This window comes from Myotis daubentonii, chromosome 1 (assembly GCF_963259705.1).
Source record: "Myotis daubentonii chromosome 1, mMyoDau2.1, whole genome shotgun sequence".
Classification (NCBI taxonomy): domain Eukaryota; kingdom Metazoa; phylum Chordata; class Mammalia; order Chiroptera; family Vespertilionidae; genus Myotis; species Myotis daubentonii.
The window spans coordinates 58,839,382-58,858,814 of record NC_081840.1 but is presented as its reverse complement, the minus strand read 5'-3'; the positions used below and the strand labels follow the sequence as shown (position 1 = coordinate 58,858,814).

General features: G+C 40.9%; 1 protein-coding gene across 8 annotated transcripts in view; it reads right to left on the bottom strand.

Moving 5' to 3' along the window:
• Positions 1-19,433, bottom strand: part of ATP8B4 (ATPase phospholipid transporting 8B4 (putative)) — a 213,537-nt gene that overhangs the window by 97,276 nt on the left and 96,828 nt on the right. For all 8 annotated transcript variants that reach the window (XM_059701901.1, XM_059701877.1, XM_059701884.1 and 5 more), the window contains 2 exons: positions 17,050-17,120; positions 11,949-12,031 (listed from right to left, as the gene is read on the bottom strand). In XM_059701901.1, the coding sequence (XP_059557884.1) occupies positions 11,949-12,031; positions 17,050-17,120 (154 nt within the window). The remainder of the gene's footprint in view (positions 1-11,948; positions 12,032-17,049; positions 17,121-19,433) is intronic.

The following is a 19,433-nucleotide window of genomic DNA, read 5'->3' as shown; positions in this document are numbered from 1 at the left end:
ACAACCAAAAGAAAAAATAAAAATAAATAAATAAATAAATGAGCCTCTTGGACAACTTTAAGCTTACCAATATTCACATCATGGGTTTGCCAGAAGGAGAAGAGAAAGAGCAAGAAATTGAAAACCTATTTGAAGAAATAATGACATAAAACCCCTAACCTGGTGAAGGAAATAGACATACAAGTCCAGAAAAAGCAGAGTCCCAAACAAGATGAACCCAAAAAGGCCAACATCAAGACACTTCATAATTAAAATGCAAAAGTTTAAAGACAAAGAGAAAAAAATTTAAAACTGCAAGAGAAAAGCAGTTGGTTGCTTACAAGGGAATACCCATATGACTGTCAACTGATTTCTCAAAAGAAACTTTGAGGCCAGAAGAGATTGGCAAGAAATATTCAAAGTGATGAAAAAGCAAGGACTTTCAACCAACTCTACTCAACAAAGCTATCATTTAAAATGGAAAGACATATAAAGAGCTTCCCAGACAAGAAAAAACTAAAGGAGTTCATCACCACCAAACCAGTATTATATAAACTGTTGAAGGGTATTCTTTAAGAGAAGGAGGAGGAGGAGGAGGAGGAGGAGGAGGAGGAGGAGGAGGAAGAGGAGAAGGAAAAGAAGGAGGAGGAGAAGGAAGACGAAGAAGGAAATATAAAAAATAAAATGATAATACATACATATCTATCAATAATTGAACCTAAAAAACACACAAAATAAATAAATAAGCAGAACAGAAACAGATTCATACATAGAGAGAACATTTTGACAGTTGCCAGATAGGAAAGGAGTTTGGGGGATGGGTGGAAAAGGTGAAGAGATTAAGAAGTATGAATTGGTAGTTACAGAATAGTCATGGGGATAAAGTACAGCATGGGGAATACAGTCAATAGTCTTCTAATAACTATGCATGGTGTCAGATGGGTATGAGATTTATCAGGATGATCATCTAGTAAGTTATATCATATCTGATCACTGGGATGTACACCTGAAACTAATATAATATTGAATGTCAACTGTAATGAAAAAATTTTTTAAAATAAATGTAAAAGAAAAATTAAAAAATAAACCATAAATACTGGTTTGGTGCTGATGAACTCCTTTAGTTTTTTTCTTGTCTGGGAAGCTCTTTATATGTCTTTCCATTTTAAATGATAGCTTTGATGAGTAGAGTTGGTTGAAGGTCCTTGCTTTTCATCACTTTGAATATTTCTTGCCAATCTCTTCTGGCCTCAAAGTTTCTTTTGAGAAATCAGTTGACAGTCATATTTAATTTTAAAAATAAAATTAAAAAAGAGAAAGAAAACAAAAAAATAAAAATAAAAACCTTGAAAGAAATGATCAACTTGTGGCCTTAGGACTGCTTTTCCAAATACCATCTCCCTTTCCCCAGTATAATACAAGTGTTGCCTCACCGCCCTCACTTAGGCACTCACTGGCGTCTTCCCAGACAGCCACTGGTAGATGAGAGAGTGCTGGCAGGAGGATTTGGATGAAGCTAAATAACCTGTACAAAGTCATTTTTTATATGAAGGGAAGTGGCTGAATTCTGGTTATTCTCATTATGGTCTATCAATGATAATACAAAGTAAATTAAAACTGATTTCAACTGGCCCAAGTTGTTTGGACAATTATGTGGTGGAAGAGGAGACCTTTTTCTAAATTCTAAGAATTCAGTATCCTTTTTTCTTGACCAATAATTTTTATTCCTGAATTTTGTACAACCTTGACTTGGATGTCACCAGAAAAACCTACATAAAATAACAGGTTGACAGCAACCCTCAAAGCTTATTCCAGTTTTGTGTTTTGTTTTGTTTTGACCTAAGACTCAATTTCTCAGACTTCAAACTTGGCCACTTTAAAAATAAAAATAAAAAGTGCTTTGGGGAAAAACATGATACACAATCCCTGCCAATAGGAATAAAAAAAAAAGGGCTCATTTGATCATTTTTATTGTCACAAGCAAAGACTGACATGCAGGCAAATGCAGCCTTGAACATGTTGGCTTGCTGCTCTGAGGCCCCAAGGCTCATCCAGCCTCTGGGCCTGATACCAAGGGTGTGGTTCTAGACAGGATCAGGCAGTAAGGCAAGGGGTTCTGCCTAGGTTCTTAAAGGCCAAGCCCCAATTCAGCCTGCCTTGATGAATGTGGTCCCAGTGACTTAAGTACTAAACGCTGGGCCCATCAAAACAAAATGGCAAGAACAAAGCCAAATTACACACTTTAACTTCAGATGTGCTCAGCTTCCCCTTTCTTAGCCCTGTTAGCATAAAATGCAGCTTCCCAAATTCTTTTCTGCCCCTTTCCAAAAGGGGTGAACAGGTTCCTTTGAAGGTGCACTGAATTCACTTCTGTCTCTTCATAACCTATTACATTCCCTAACCTACATAATAGGATCTTAACAAACATTTGTTGGCGAGATGAATAGAAAAAGTGTCAGATGATTGGGAGATGAGATGGGCATTAGAGTAGATTTAGGATACATGAAAGAAGTGGGTATATGTCCATGGTAATAATGATAAAAGGGTGTTGGAAACCGAATAGCCCAACCACAGTGGAGAGCTTAAACTGGTCTAACTCTAAAGGGATACAAATGGATCTGAGAACATTGCAGGGGGCGGGGGGGGGGGGCGCGGGGGTAGGAACCTTAAAGCACATTAGAAGCAACCAAAACCATTAGAAGATACCCCAGCCATAAAGCATAATAAGGACTAAATTTTTAGGAGCCTCTTCCTTTTGCTAATTATATCAGAGAAGAGTAACGGACAGTAAACAGGTTGACAATGGATGAGAAAATTGTTTGGGAAAAACAGCATTGTTTATCACGTAATTATGCACTAAAAACATGTTTAGAACATCAGTCATCTTTAATTGGCAAGAGAACAACTGGGGGAAATTATGTCATTGATGAAGTACAAGTATAATCAAACTAGCCAGTCAACTACTGAAGAGAACACACATGAAAGCAGGTAGCAAGTCATGCAGTTCACAATCACACAGAAATGCTCTAAGTCCATGCTGAGCAAAATCCCCAAGATTTCATTCTTGGCCTTCCTTAGCACTCTCACTGTAGTCAGCTAGATCTTTCATTGATTAGCAACCTAAAAACTAAAGTATTTACCTCCAAGTGGAAATTGGTAGCTTATCATGAAAATGGAGCTCAGTGCCCAGTATTCCATGATTTTACAGAGAAGTTGACTTTATTTCTCTACGTATGTTATTATCAGCAACATTTCTTGATTATCTGCATTGCAACTCTTCCATAAGACGAATCATCCATTAAGTAAAACATCATTGTTGCTGGTTAAGCATTTCTCCAGCCAAGAGCTTCTTAAAGTTTAGAAGATTGCCCACTACTATTGCCATGATGATTGTGATAAACTGTTTTTTCTTAGAAAGAAGAGTGTCACCTTCCTGTTTTCTAAAGCCTCTTTAATTCTTCAAACATCAAGCCTCAGCCACCCATCATCACCACCATCATGACCACATCAACAGCAGCAATAAAGAGGGAAGTTATTCTTCCGGCCCTTACATGGACTCTGCTATGCTGCTGGGTTATGTTCAGGTGAATGGGAAACTTATCTGGTAGGTAAAAAACTTACAAGATGCTAACCAAACCTTTTTGTTTTGTTTTTAACCAAAAAGAGATGTTTGTTTTTTACTGTTTTAATTACACACATGCTATTCTTTAGAAAGGACCACAAAATACACAAAGATTCCTGAAATAAAGAGTCAACCTTTCCCCAGTTCAGAACTCAGTATTAACAGTCATACAAAATATGTAAACTTGTCATAAGTTGCAAAAAACAGATCTTAGTTCAGTCAGTAACAACATATGAAAGATTCTTAAACACATTTGGACAATTTACAGCCGGGGCTCTCCCCAAGGCATAAAAATGACCAGTTGACAAATGTATAGCTGGCAACTATTTCCAGTTACTTATTTGTAAAAACTTATCAATTCCCATAAGGTTTTAACATGAAAAAAATCAAGGCCCACTCTATTTTCACATGTATTTTAATATTCAAACAAGCTATGTATCTGTTCTTATAAAGTTCAACAAAGTACAGACCAGTTTTTTTTTCTGATGTTTGAAACATGTAAAAACATTTATGTGAAAACTTTTCAAATAAATGAATTTACCTACCAAAATCCAACTCTACCTTGCATGTACTGGTCTCTATGATTTGCCACCACTCTATAAACTCTTGTCAGGGATCCTAACATTCAAGACCACTGAGAACAGTGCTACTTTTTAAAAATATGATAATGTTATCTGAGTCCTAGAAAGAATTGATGTCTGGTGATTAACTTTGCACCTTTAGGTTTAGAGTATTCTTATCACCTATGTCTTACCCTACCCTAACCCGAGACTGTTCAGGGGCTTTGCTGTCATGTTAATTCCCCCAATTCTCCATTTCTGTCTCCACTGTAGTTTATAACCTCTTGTACCATGTCATTTTGGAGAATAGGCTTTGCCGGCAGTCCTGGGTTCATATTCTGGCTTCTCCACTTAGTAACCATGTAACATTGGGAAAGTTATTTGATTTATCAGGATCTAGAGGCCTTGTCATAGCTACAGGCAATAATAATAATATCTTCCTCCAGGGCTGTCAGGATTTAACAGGGCTGTATGCAATTATTTAACACTAGGGGCCCAGTGCACAAATTTGTGCATCTTGAAAGGAACTGTAGGCCGCAAGGCTGCAATAGGCACAAGGGTGGGTCTTGGCCCATCCTCTGTGCCCCCACACAGTCCCTCCCTCCACAGCCCCTGGTCCCCTGTCTGCCAGCAGCCCCACTCTCACCACCACCACCACCGCTGCTCCCACGCACTAATGGCACCAGCCCCGCTTACACCTGCTGACGGCATGGAGTGATTGAGGCCAGCGCCAGCAGCAGGTGCAAGCAGGGCTGGCACCATCAGTGGGTGTGAGCATGAGCGGCAGCTGCTGCCCTGATCACCCCTCAGGAGAGGAGGTGGAGAAGCCCTCAGGGGTGATCAGGGCTGGCAGCCACTGCCGTTTGCACCCACTGATGGGTCCGAGTGATGGGGACCAGCACCGGGCACCAGCAGCAGGTGTGAGCGGCAACTCTGGTGTTGGCAATGGGTGTGAGTGCCGGGTGGGACCGTGGCATGTGGGAGCAAAGAATTTTCCATAACCACCAGAGGTTCGCTCCAATGACAGTGACCGGCACCCCGCCTTGGTCTGATGCCCCGCTCACTTGCTCCAGCATTCCACCATGGCCAACACCCGCCATGTTCCACACACACACCCCTGATGGTCAACGCACGTCATAGCGACTGGTTGTTTGGTTGTTCCGGTTGTTCCGCCATTTGGTCTATTTGCATATTAATCTTTTATTATATAGGATGGTACCTGATACATAGTGAGCACTTGTTCATATGTCAACATTATGTTTAGGGCCTGAGAACTTTAGAACCTTCCTAATTAAAGTCTTCTTTGGGCATGAGCTCATGCTCAAGTCTGTCTTCTCCCCTGGGCTATAAGCTCTATGAAAGCAAGGCTTAATCTGACTTATTAACTACTGCATTCCCAAGCTTTGCAAATCCCTTGGCATTGTGTTAAAGATACATTTATTGAGGGAATGAACAGGTGACTGAGTAAATGAGTGAAATAAAAGAATGAATGAAAGCTCATATCATACCTAAGGAGGCCACCAGGAAGACACTGTCCTTGGGTTTAGGTGCAAAAATGCAGGAGCAGGGAAACTTATGAGAGTTATCCTGAGACCCCACCCATCTCAGTTTTGACCCTTGGTGTCCACAATTTGGAGTTTCAGTGGGGATTTCTCTAAGGATAAGAGAGGGACATTTGGGGTCTTCAGATACTTGGAAGATGTGCACTTATGATTCAAGGACAAAACACTGTAATTTGGTGCTAAAGTATTTTGGCAAGTCTCAGAAGCAAAAATAATGCCATACCCAGATTTGCCCCAAAGTCACAAGCTAAAAGATATACTTAGCACAGACAGGCATGCTCACATGTGACCTTGCCATAGCTACATCACCTTGCCATAGCTAGGCAGGCCATTTCCTAATGCTGACATCATATTTTTAATTTAAAAGAAAGAATGCAACATCTGATTTTAATTCCCATGATACAAGGAAGTCTTCTTCTAGTTACCAGAAGAAACTCTGAAATCTACTGATATTCCATTATAACAAAGGTGAATATGTGAGCCAAAAAAAGACAAACTAAAAGAAACAATGGGGGAGTAAAAGAATCTAAAGAAACATGTAATACATATGGAGACATTTTATAATTCTACACTAGAGGCCTGGTGCACGAAATTTGTGCACGGGGTGGGGGGGTTCCCCTCAGCCCAGCCTGCAACCTCTACAATCCGGGACCCCTTGGGGGATGTCCAACTGTTGGGTTAGGCCCAATCTCTAAGGTCGGGCCTAACCCAGCAGTCGGACATCCCCCTCACAATCCAGGACCTCTGGCTCCTAACTGCTCACCATCCTGTCTGCCTGATCGCCCCTAACTGGCTCCCCTGCCAGCCTGATCACCCTTAACTGCCTCTGCCTGCCAACCTGATCACCCCTAATTGCCCCCCCCCGCCAGCCCAGTCACCCCCAACTGCCCCCCCACCAGCCTGGGTGCCCCTAACTGCACCCCCCAGCCAGCATGGTCGCCCCTTACTTCCCCCCCTGCCGGCTTGGTCACTCGAACTGCCCCCTTCTTCGGGCCTGGTTGCCCCTAAGTTCCCCCCCTGCCAGCCTGGTCTTCCCTCACTAACCCACCTGCCGGCCTTGTTGCCCCACTCAGCCTGTTTGGTCGTCCATTCGGTTGTTTTGGATGTGACAGCCCTGGCTGTTTATATATATACTAGGGGCCCGGTGCACGAAATTCGTGCACTGGGTGTGGGGCGGGGGGGAGTGTCCCTCAGCCCAGCCTGCCCCCTCTCACATACTGGGAGCCCTCAGGCGTTGACCCCCATCACCCTCCAATCGCAGGATCGGCCCCTTGCCCAGGCCTGACACCTCTGGCATAGGCGTCCGGCCCAGGCAGCGGGGACCCACAGCTGCAGCAGCCCCGTGATCGAGGGCTTCGCTTTAGGCCCAGGCAAGGGACCCCTAGCTCCCGGGACTGCCAGCTTCGACCGTGCCCAGCTCCCATCGCTGGCTCCACCCCTGCTTCCTGCTATCACTGGCCAGGGTGGCAAAGGCGCCTGATTCTCCGATCATGGCTGGGGGGCAGGGCAAAGGCGGCCCCAGGGCCGCCTTTGCCCTGCCCCCCAGCTCTTAGCTCCCCCCTGGGTTTCCGATCACTGTCAGTGGCAGGGGGCTTCTTCCTGCGTTCCATTTCGCCTCCCTGCATTGTGCCTACGTATGCAAATTAACCACCATCTTGTTGGCAGTTAACTGCCAATCTTAGTTGGCAGTTAATTTGCATATAGCCCTGATTAGCCAATGAAAAGGGTAGCTCGTATGCCAATTACCATTTTTCTCTTTTATTAGTGTTGATATAGATAGATACTTTGCACTCCATCTTACCTTTATGAGGCACTAAATAAATAGAATTAATAAATTCATTATTATGGAGAGAGTGATAAAAACAGAGAAGATTTTAAAAAGCAGAAAAGGTGAGCAGGTAGAGAAAATAAGTAAACTAAGGTAAACACTGGAAGAGGAAGATGGAGAAAGAATGGTAAGAAATAATGCATAGAAGGAAGAAAAGAGAGAGAGAACTGGCCAAATGATAGAGAAACACGTGTACATGGTGTATAGTGTGTGAATGTGTGTGTGTCAGAGAGGCAGGAAGAGATTGAAACTAAAACACGTAAACTAGGGCTTGAAAAGGAAAGAAATGGAGGAAAAGTTGAAGACTATAAGAAAGCAAGAGCAATTGTGGGAAGGATTTAGGATGTGTTAATTGTCCCAACTCTTTCAAAAACTTTTTATACCATCTCTTGCATCACCCTCTTGGTCTTTAAATTTGGCTGCTAACAGGGAAAATCTAATTTATATATTATATCTAATTTATTTCTCCTTAATCCCTCTATTCATTCTTCAGATGCTTCTTAGAAACAAAATATATTTTAATAAGGCTAAACCCATAAGTCATATTGCCTTGAACTTTAAGGTAGATTGAAATTTAACCCAAGATTTACGAATGAAAGAGCAAATTTAGCAGAAACCTAGTTCTTAGCCCAGAAGTGTACCAGCCTGTTGCATTTGGCATTACATGTTCTCTGAAAAGTAACCACATTTAAAGTATAAATGATAGAAAAGAGAGGTCCGTGTTGTCTTTATTTGCAAAAAAAAAATTATACATTAGAGATTTGGTGAGTTACCTATGCTGTGTGATGCAAACTCAGGCACATCTAGTAATTAATAATTACTACTACACTGTAAAAATACATTTTACAAAGTATTAAAAGAGACCAAATTTATGTATAAGCAAGTCCTTTAACCCTTCAGGATACCCCACCTGTAAAAAGGAATTGTGTTAGATGAGGAAGTGTTTTCTTACTTCAGCCTGAGCAACACCACTATATTGGTTTAAATTTGGGGGTTTGAAGAAAGAATTTTGATGTAAAAGCATTATAAAACCACTATACCAGATGATCCCTCTTCCCGAGCCAGCTGCCCGCTGGAGGAGGACACCCAGCACTCTAGCTTTGCCCTTCAAGGCCCCATGTTTCACAGTCTATTCCCAGTCCCTCCCTTTATCGCCCATGTCTTTCTGAGGCCTGATACTGATCCTGGCCCCCACACTCTGGCCAAGTTTTTATTGAGCATCTACTATATGCTAGATATTGTTCTAGGAGCCAGACATATATCAGTGAGCAAAATAAAGATCTCTGTGCAGCTTACATTGCAGCAGGTGCAGATGGACAATAAATAATAACTTAGAAAATAAGTAAGCTATAGAGTACATCAGATGGTGATAAGTGCTATGAGCAAAAGTCAAGTAGGACGGGTTATTGAGAGACAAAGACTCATGTTAAGAGGGAGGATTCTTGGCCCTGGCCAGATAGCTCAGTTGATTAGAGCATCATCCCACTACATAGTTGGGGCACATAGGGGAATCAACCAATGAATGGGTAAATAAGTGGAACAACAAATTGATGTTTTTCTCTCTCTCCCTCCCTTTCTCTCTCTTTCTCTCTCTCTCAAATCAATAAATAAAAATTCTAAAAAAAAAAAAAAGAAGGATGATTCTTGGAGCTCATTTTTATGCTTCCAAGTAAGAAATCTATGTAATCCAGCCTGCCTTTTGTACACTACCAGTGGCCTGGTGCACGAAATTCATGCACAGAGGGGGTGACCCTCAGCCTGGCTTGCACCCTCTCCAATCTGGGACCCTCTCGGGGGATGTCTGACTGCCAATTGTCCTAAACCAGCAGTCGAACATCCCTCTCGCAATCCAGGACAACAGGCTCCTAACTGCTCACCTGCCTGACTGCCTGATCGCTCCTAACCACTCTGCCTGCTGGCTGGATTGCCCCCAACTGCCCCCCTTCTGGCCTGATCACCCCTAACTGCACCCTGTCGGCCTGGTCACCCCCAATTGCCCCCCTGCTGGCCTGCTTAGCCCCAACTGCCCCCGCCCCGCCAGCCTGCTCGCCCCCAACTGCCCCCGCCCCTGCTGGCCTGATCACCCTTAACCTGCCTCTGCCTCGGCTCCACCACCATGGCTTTGTCCAGAAGGACGTCTGGGAAGTCTCCCGGTCTAATTAGCATATTATCCTTTTATTAGTATAGATCTGTGGTCAGAGTTCTTGAAGAGCATAGTACAGACAGTTAGCAGTCAATAACTATTCATACTTGTTATTTCCCAGGCTCCCTTGCAGTTAGGGCAGGTCCATGCTGGCCAATGAAATGTGAGAGAAAGAAGTAAAGATTAGTTTGTTTCTTTTATCTTATCCTTTCTCTGATGTGTTGATCTTAAAGGCCATTAGTCTAGGCACCATGGCTACAAGATGGAGAATGCCACCATACCTGTATCAGAACATAACATGAGCAAGAAATAAATTTTTACTGTTTATGCCACTAAGATTTCAAGGTTGTTTGTAACTGAATCATAGTGTAGGCTTTCTGTGCCAATATTTATGAAACAAAGTGAACTGGATAATTATAACAATCATCTTCTGCTTTTTAATGGTAAAGAAAACTAATAAATCATGAATTTTTACCTCCTCATAGATTGACAGAGGTACGAAGGTATGATTCCAGCAGGAAAGGAGTACATAATGGTAAATTATATTTAGGTTGCCCTTTTAGGACTCCATAAATATTCTATGAGGTATTTTAAGCAAGCATTTTAATTCATGGACACAAATTACTTTTTCTTGGATTCACATAACAGTAAAATTTCATTGAAAAAATTACTTATTAGAAAATGTGTAATTTGTTTTAAACTAATCAAAATATTTCTTGGGCCATTCAAAGTTTCCTGGCTCTTCCCTGACTTAAATCTCAAACTGGAGGAATATTTTTTTTCTATAAACATTTAATATAATAGCACTCTTTTAAGAGAGATTAAAATATCAACAAAATCCAGATGGAAGTTTACAAGTAAATGCAAAGCATAGATAATATAAATTCCAAGCTGTGCATTAGAGAAACTTTATAATGTAAATTTACTTGCTCTTTAATTCATGGGATCATGTTAAGACCCTTGTCCACATTTTCCTTTAGTGGACTCCAAAGAAAACATTTTGGAAGACAGTCTCAAACTTATAAATATTCATCCTATATAATAAAAGGGTAATATGCAAATCAACCAAACAGCGGAAAGACGGGTTGCTATAATGAGCAATGACCACCAGGGGGCAGACATTCAATGCAGGAGCTGCCCCCTGATGGTCAGTGCATTCCCACAGGGGGAGCACTGCTCAGCCAGAAGCCAGGCTCATGGTTCACGGCTGGCGAGCGCAGCAGCAGTGGCAGCAGGAGCCTCTCCCACCTCTGCAGCAGCGCTAAGGATGTCCCACTGCCGGCTTAGGCCTGCTCCCCATCAGACATCCCCCAAGGGCTCCCAGACTGCAAGAGGGCACAGGCTGGGCTGAGGGATCCCTCCCCCCAAGTGTATGAGTCTCATACATTGGGCCTCTAGTTAACAAATAAAACCAATCTGTATGTAAATATTGATATTCAATGCCAGAAACACAAATGTGTAAAGCAAGAGACCATTGAGAGGTAATAGAAAGGCCCCAAAGATTCCACAGCTTGTCATGGTGCTTAATGTTCTATTATTAATGGCTCTTTCCTTGGATTCTTGAAGGATTTTGTTTTTCTGTGACAGCTTTAACAGAAAACAAGAAGACATAGCTGGAATAGAACAGGCAGGGGAGAATCCATGCCAAGGAGCAGCGGCCTGGGTTGAATGGTGTGAAGATGGTGATAAAACCATGGTCTAGATAAAGAGCAACCATTGACCAAATGATTAATAAATCATAATATTCTTTCTATACACTTCCAATCTTTAAAACAATATGCCAGGCACTAGGAAAGATACAGAAACATATGAGGCATGATTACTATCTTCACGAAGTTTTCTGTCTAGCATTTGGTGTTTGTTATGATGTCAGAGAAGGAAGGGATGGTTAGACCTAGAGCCAGGAAAAAAAGTATGGTCTGTATTTATCCTCAGAAAGTTTATAGAGAGTGCCAGAGAGGCCAAGGCAAGGCAAGTAAGGGTATTGTGGGACTAGAGGGAACACAATCTAGAGGAGAGGATACAAGAATGAAATGAATGATGAGCTAATAAAGTCATTCTCCCTCGGTAAACACTTTTACTCTTTAGAGTGAGAAGAGATTACAGGCTCTGGTGCCTAGAGAATTTTATGTCCTTTCACCAAATAAAAAACAAACAAACCATAAATTGGATTTCAGGTCATTAGCTTGTTACTATTTTTGTTACAAAAGCTTTTTGATTTTGAGATTTTTGTTTTTCTACTTTAAAGACTCACCATCAAACTTTGCAAGTCTCCCAATATCTTCTCCAAGTTCTGAGGTAACTGATAGTGCATGACGAACTTTAAGGTTTGTTTCCCTGTAAAATTAATTAACATGACATGAATTTTTATATGGAACAGCCCAACAGCATCTTACACAAAGCAATCAGGTGGGTGCAGCCCATGCAAAATCCAACACAAGAGAGTCAAGAAACTCCCTTTGAATGTTATTCACATCTCGCACACTATCTCAGGAAAGTGAACAGGGCTTTGCTGGCTCCTAAGAATTGGCATTCCACCCATAGCACATCTGTATAACAACACAGTAATCTGTTTTGCTATTTGAAAGAACAGAGGACATAATAAATACGGTTTCATTCAAACCTACTCAGACATCATGCATGAGTTACAAAACACAATAGGGAGGGGAGCACAATTGCCAAATAAAGGAGGCCAGTATCACTCCAGAGTCCATCTACATAGGAGTTTTACTCACAAAAAATGGTCATGGCTAATTTCACAGTAGCTGAAATTTAAATGGAAAAGGGAATACAGCTTTCTTTTTCTTGGAAAATCAAGCCAAGAATCCCATAAGTCTAAAATCAAACAACCAAACAGGATTTCAGCAAGTCACAGGGAGCTGGTCATCTTCTTCCAGGCAGGACCACACATACGCTAGACAGATGGCCGCTCTCTGGTGTTCATGAAATGACTAGCAGTGAAGACTCCATGACCGTCACTCACATCTTACGTTTAAGAGCTTGCCACGCCAGTTTTCGCACTGAGTTCAAAGAATTCTCTTCTACTGGAGCTTCTCTGTCAGAGTTCTATCTTTTATGAAAATGTTTAGTATTGAGTTCATTCAGTCAACGAATATTTTTTAATACATACCACGACACTCAGTGCTGCCCCATGAGGGTTATTGTCCTCTTGAGGGAAACAAGTGGTAGATAAAAAGGCAAATATCACCTTTTGGAAGTACATGTCAAACCATGAAGTAATAGAATTTAGAGAACCTAGAAGCAGATACCTGAGAGGGCATTTAGTCTAAACTTCCCATAAATGAGTTTCACAATGATGTTAAGACAATATGAACCCAACTCAAGGAATTCCCATTGGCAAAATAGTTTTCTGCAGGAAAGTTGGCTGTATAATTGAAGTTACTTTGTTTAAAAGTAATCTCATTGGTCAAAATCTATTAATTCCTAGGAGGCAGAGGTGAGTAGAGATTGAGATAATAAATAACTTCATAATTGAAACAGAAATTGAGCTGGGCTTGGCCGACAAGAGTGAGATAGTGGTGCTGAGATTAAAGGACTAACGTGTGCATTCATTTAAACAACTTTTCAAATACTAGAAGCAGTCAGTTCACACCAACTAGGCCAGACAGTCCTCATTCCCTTACCCTACTCAGTACATCGTGTCATTCATCCAAGTTTATCATCATTTTAAGTAACTTCCTCAGGATTCTCTCCAATATCTCATTTCCACCTTCAGATGGAGAAACTAAAGGGGTAAATAATCACACATACTCCTTATGATAAAAATAATATTTTCCAAGACTCCAGATTAATCCTTTCATTGTCGTGCCATATACTCTTCCTTATCTGCCTCAGTATCCTCATGGACTTCCAAATAATTTTCAGCATGTGAAACAACACAGAAAGACCCTATGTGCCCTTTACTTGGCTTCCCCTAATGATAAAATCTGGCAAAACTATGTCACAACCAGGATATTGACATTGACACAGTCAAAATACAGGGCATTTCCATCAACACAGGGACTCCTCAGGTTGCCCTTACAGCCACACCCACTTCCCTGTCTCCTCCTACCCATCTTTAACTCCTGGCAACCACTAATCTGTTGTCTATTTCTATAAATTTGCCACTCCAAGAATGGTATATAAATAGAATAATACAGTAGTGACCTTTTGGGAGTGGTTTTTTTCACTCAACAATTTTCTGAAGATTCATTTAGGTTGTTGCATATATTAATAGTTTATTCCTGTTTTATTACTCAGTAGTATCCCCTGATATGGATATGCCATAGTTTGTTCAACTGTTCACATGTTAAAGAGCATATAAGTTGTTTCTAGACAAAATAAAGCTGCCATAAACATCTGTGTACAAGTTTTCATGTAAGTCTTCATTTCTTCTGGGATAAATGCCCAGAAGTGAAATTGCTGGGTTGTATGGCAGTTGCATGTTTAGTTTTTTAAGAAACTGCCAAACTGTTTTCCAGAGTGAGTGTAGCATTTTACATTCCCATCAGCAATGTGTGAGTGATCCCATTTCTCTACATCCTTGCCAGCATTTGGAGTTGCTGCTATTTTTTTATTTGAGCCATTCTGATAGGTATGTGGTGATATCTTATTATGGTTTTAATTTTAATTTCCCTAATGGCTGGTGATGTTGAATATCTTCTCATGTGCTTATTTGCCATCTGTATGTCATCTTTGATACAATGTTTCTTCATATCATTTGCCAATTTTCTAATTAAATTGTTTGGGGTATTTTTACTATTGAGTTTTGAGCATTTTTCACATATTCAAATACAAATCCTTTGTCAGATAGATGGTGTGCAAGTATTTTCTCCTAGTGTGTAGTTTATTTTTTCATCCTCTTAAGTGGGTCTATTACAGAGCAAAACTTTTAATTTGATGAAGTCCAGTTTACTTTATTTTCCTTTTATGGCTCATGAATTTTGTGTCAAGTGTAAGAACTCTGTCTAACCCTAGATCTTGAAGTTTTGCTCCTATGTTTTTCCCTGAAATCTTTATAGTTTTATGTTTTACACTTGAATTCAATTTGCCTAATAATTATAAGTCTATTCAATATCTACTCCATATTGGGTTGGTTTTTATAGTTTGTGGGTTGTTTTTTGTTTTGTTTTCTTTTGTTTTGTTTCTTTGACCAACTGGTTCGTTTCATCTATGTTGTTAAATTTATGTGCATAATATTTCCTTATTCTTCTATAGGATCTGTCATAACATTCCCTGGTTCATTCATGGTACTATTAATTTGTGACTTCTCTTTTTTCTTTTTCCGTCTTGCTAAAGATTTATCAATTTCATGATGTTTTCAAAAAACCAACTTTTTGTTTCATTGATTGTTTCTATTATTTTCCTGTTTTCAAGTTCATTGACTTCTGCTCTTGTTTTCATCTCCTTCCTTCTGCAAGCTTTAGATTTATTTTTCTATTTTCTATGTTCTTGAGATGGGAGTGATTTGAAACTTTTTCTCTTTTCAATTGCATGCTTATTGCTATAAATTCTTCTCTCGATTTGGGAGGCAGTCATTAAAACCATGGGTTCTTTTGTTAGGCTGCCAGGTTTGAGTCCCATCATCAGTCTTTAGAAGTTTGGGACAAATTACTTAGTCTTTCTAAGACTTGTTTTTTGTGGGGTTTTTATTTTCACTATACAATGGGGCTTATATATAGTACCTACTTCAGGATTAAATTATAAAATCCATCTATAGAACATATATGGTTTTTTTTTAATGTAAGCATTCAATAAATGTTCTAATGCCAGACAGACTAATTGAATCTACTGAAACAGAACTACTCTAAGGTCTATAACTAAATTCTAAATTAATTTCAATGTCAAAGCTGCGTCAAACGCCATTTCTCTTTTTCTTTCCCTTTCTTCACTCAGTCCAGTTCCAAAAGGTCATCTTCTTTCCTGGTCCTTCATTCATCAGATCTTGACCACCACTCCTCTCCTTTTCCTTGGAGAATCACTTGAAATTAAAAACAAACCAACCAACCCAAAAAAGAACCCTTCTGAGGAATTTCAGTGAAGAACCTCTCTGCGATATCATTTACATACTAGAGGCCCGGTGCACAAAAATTTGTGCACTCGGGGGGAAGGGGGGTGTCCCTCAGCCTGGCCTGTGCCCTCTCGCAGTCTGGGACCCCTCGGGCGATAACGACCTGCTGGCTTAGGCCTGCTTCCGGGTGGCAGAGGGCAGGCCCAATCCCTAGGTGCAGCCCCTGGTAGGGCTCAGAGCAGGGCCGATTGGGGGGGGCACCGTCCCCTGTCACACTCAAGGCAGGGTCGATGGGGAGGTTGAGGCACCACCCCCTGTCACGCACAGAGTAGGGCCAATCCAGGGGTTGGGGCACTGCCCCCTTTCACACACAGAGCAGCAGGGCAATTAGGGGGTTTGGGCGCTGGCCCCTGTCACGCTGATCCCGGGCCTCTCGGCTCTGCTGATCCCGGTGCTGGGAGGCATATTACCCTTTTACTATATAGGGTAGAGGCCTGGTGCACGGGTGGGTGCTGGCTGGTTTGCCCTGAAGGGTGTCCTGGATCAGGGTGGGGTCCGCACTGGGGTGCCTGGCCAGCCTGGGTGAGGGGATGATGGCTGTTTGCAGCTGGTCACACACCCTTCAGGGTGGGGGTCCCCACTGGGGTGCCTGGCCAGTCTGGGTGAGGGGCTGAGGGCTGTTTTCAGGCCAACTGAAGCTCCCAACTGCTCCTTTTTTTCTTTTTTCTTTTTATTCTTGGCCAGCTTTAGCTCTGGCTCCAGCTCTGAGGCTTCTGTTGCTGAAAGAAGGTATCTGGTTTGTTTCGGTTCTATAATCAAAACACTGTATAACTCCAGCTCTGAGATCCTGGGCTCGTTGAAAGCAGGTCTCTGGGGTTTTGTTTAGCTTCTATACAGTTACAATGTTTCTTAAACTGCAGGCTCAGAGGCCGACAAAGTAGGCGGGGAACGTTGGAGTCCTCCGTCACTGAAGCAAGCAAGCCTCATGTTAGTTTCAAGCTGCCTGGTTGCCGGCCGCCATCTTGGCTGTCAGTTAATTTGCATATCTCGTTGATTAGCCAATGGGAAGGATAGCAGTCGTACGCCAATTACCATGTTTCTCTTTTATTAGATAGGATGTGTGTTTGGATTACTGTTACTGAAAGAGAATAAATTCAGGAGAAAAGACAGAGTTTTCAAAAAATCTGCAAAGTAATTAGAAAATGGACTTAGTTTAGACTCCTATTTCTTCCAAGAAAATAAAATGAAGAATAGGATTAGGATTTAAGTCCTGTTCTTAAAACTATTAATCTTAAATAAATTTAAAAAAACAATCTACTTAATTATTCTAACTTTAATAACTTACCCATCAAGCTCAGCAGTTTCAATATAGCAAAGGCCATATGGCTCACTACTTGATAGGAGAAGCAGATCAGCCTATTTTAAAAAATCAGGATAAAGAATATTTGAGAAGAGGAGACTGGTTGAAAGCCTTCTATGTTGTGTCATCTCTCCACCACTATGAGCCAGGTGAGCCTTAGAGAAAAAGTGAGAGAGGTGAAATCCTGTTCCACCTTTCTGTTATATGCCCGGAATCAAACCCTCCCTCTACTTACCTGTTCCTGTTTTGCACACCCTTGACCATTAGAACATAAGCAAGGGCAGGAAATATCATAAAAATAAGTAGTCATTTCATTTACTTTTTTGAAAGAAATATATAAAATTCTGTTTTCTTGCTTTGATCATTACTGATGAAAATATAAAACTTTCCCCAATAAATGAGATAAATGGAAATATAAGAGCAGAGAGCAGGCAAAAAAAAAAAAGATGGGGAAAGACACAAGTGAAGTAGAAGGAGGAAGTTGAAAACAATAGAAAAAATAATAGAGACAAGGAAATTTTAAAAAGAGAGAAAAGTTAAAAGAAAAATAAAATGAAAAAATAATTTGGAAAAAATAAAAGGATGATGGGGTTTAAAGAAGAGGAAAGAGAAAATAAAGCAGGGACTAAGCAAGAGGGCAGGATAGAATAGAAAATGTGGTAAAAGACAGTGGAAAACATTCAGACTCAGTAGTTGGTCTCTCACAGAGAGAAACCATCCTACGTGGCTGTCCATTTGAGCTTTGGAAATGACATTAAAATTCAACTTTAGCATTCTGGTATTTTGCTATATTGAGAGGCTGTTTATTTTATGTCAAGTTTCAAATTTTATATTAAAATAAGGGGTCTTGTTTCCACATCTTAGCTATTGTACTTAATGCTGCAATGAGCATAGAGATGCATATAGCTTTGTAAGTTAGTATTTTTTGTTTTTTCGGAAGTAGAATTGCTGGTTTATCGATAGAAAAATGGATAAAGATGTGAAATATATAAATATGTATATATAGACAAAGGAATATTATTCAGCAATAAAAAAAATGAAAAATTGCCATTTGTGACCAAATGGATGGACCTACGGGATGTTACACTGGCCTCTGTTGCTCAGTGGTTAGAGTGTTGGCCTGTGCACTGAAGGGTGTCAGGTTCCCAGTCAAGGAATGAGTTACAGGTTCTATCCTTAGCCCAGTCAGGGCTCACATGGGAGACAATCGATGTGTCTCTCTTTTCCCCTCCTCCTCCTCCTCCTCCTTCTTCTTTCTCTCTCTCTCTCTCCCCCTCTCCTCTCACTCAGCCGAGCCCCTTCCATGGCTCTCTTAAAGTATCCTCCAGTGAAGATTGACAAAACCAAAAAAAATCAAGATGGGTAATTTGAGCTCAAGAATGGTATACACTCTTCACACCTTCCCTCTATAGTGAGTATGTTTAGGTTACATTGGGACAAGTCAGAAAATAACTTCTGCCACCGCAGACTTCTGTGACTCATCCATAGATGAAGAGCCTTGATAATGCAAACCCATTTATTCCTCAGAGCAGGGAAAGAATGATTACTGGAACTCACGGGGGAGGAGGGGTGGCAGGCAAACAGTCATTAATTCCAACCAAAGCCATCTTCCTTATAACCCCATTTGTACTTTCTTCTCTCAATTATTGGTGCCTTTTCCCGTGCCCTGTCAAAGGAGGCTTAACTGTATCTCCCAAGAATGAAGCAGCATTTTCCAATACAATGCCCCTCCCCCACCTTCCACAACAACAAAAAGAGCCCAAGGCCCTGACCCATGAAAACCTGAAACAAATACTCCAATTAGAAAACCTGAAAAGAATTCACTGAACTTCTCTGAGTCCTCAGAGCCAATGACATTATCCTCATAAGTTTATTAGGCATAAGTAATGCTTGTTGAATTAATAAATAAATGAAGCCAAACTTCAAGCAATGATAACACCTAAAAGCTGTACAATTCTTTAAGGGCCTACAAAATACTCTTTCATAATTGCATCAGTTTATTTGCTCAACAATCCTGTGAAAAAAGTACTACTGTTCCCATTGTATGGATAAGAAATCTGGAAAGGTCATACCTGGCCCCATAAGCACTAGATGAGCTAAATAAATTTGTAAAAAGTCCATGGCCTTTACAAAGTCATGGTGAGAGTGTTAACACATTTAACTGAGGAACCCAAGGCTCCAAGAGATTTCACACCATAACAGGACCACTCAGAGCTTAGAGGGCAGACCTGGAACTAGAATTCAGAACTCTGACTTCAAAATGTATACTCTTTCCTCTGGTGACTATAAAGTCACTGGAATAAAAACTACAAAAAAACAGAAAGCATTTTGCTCTGTATTGCTTTGCTTTATTGGTGTTCAAAGACCAA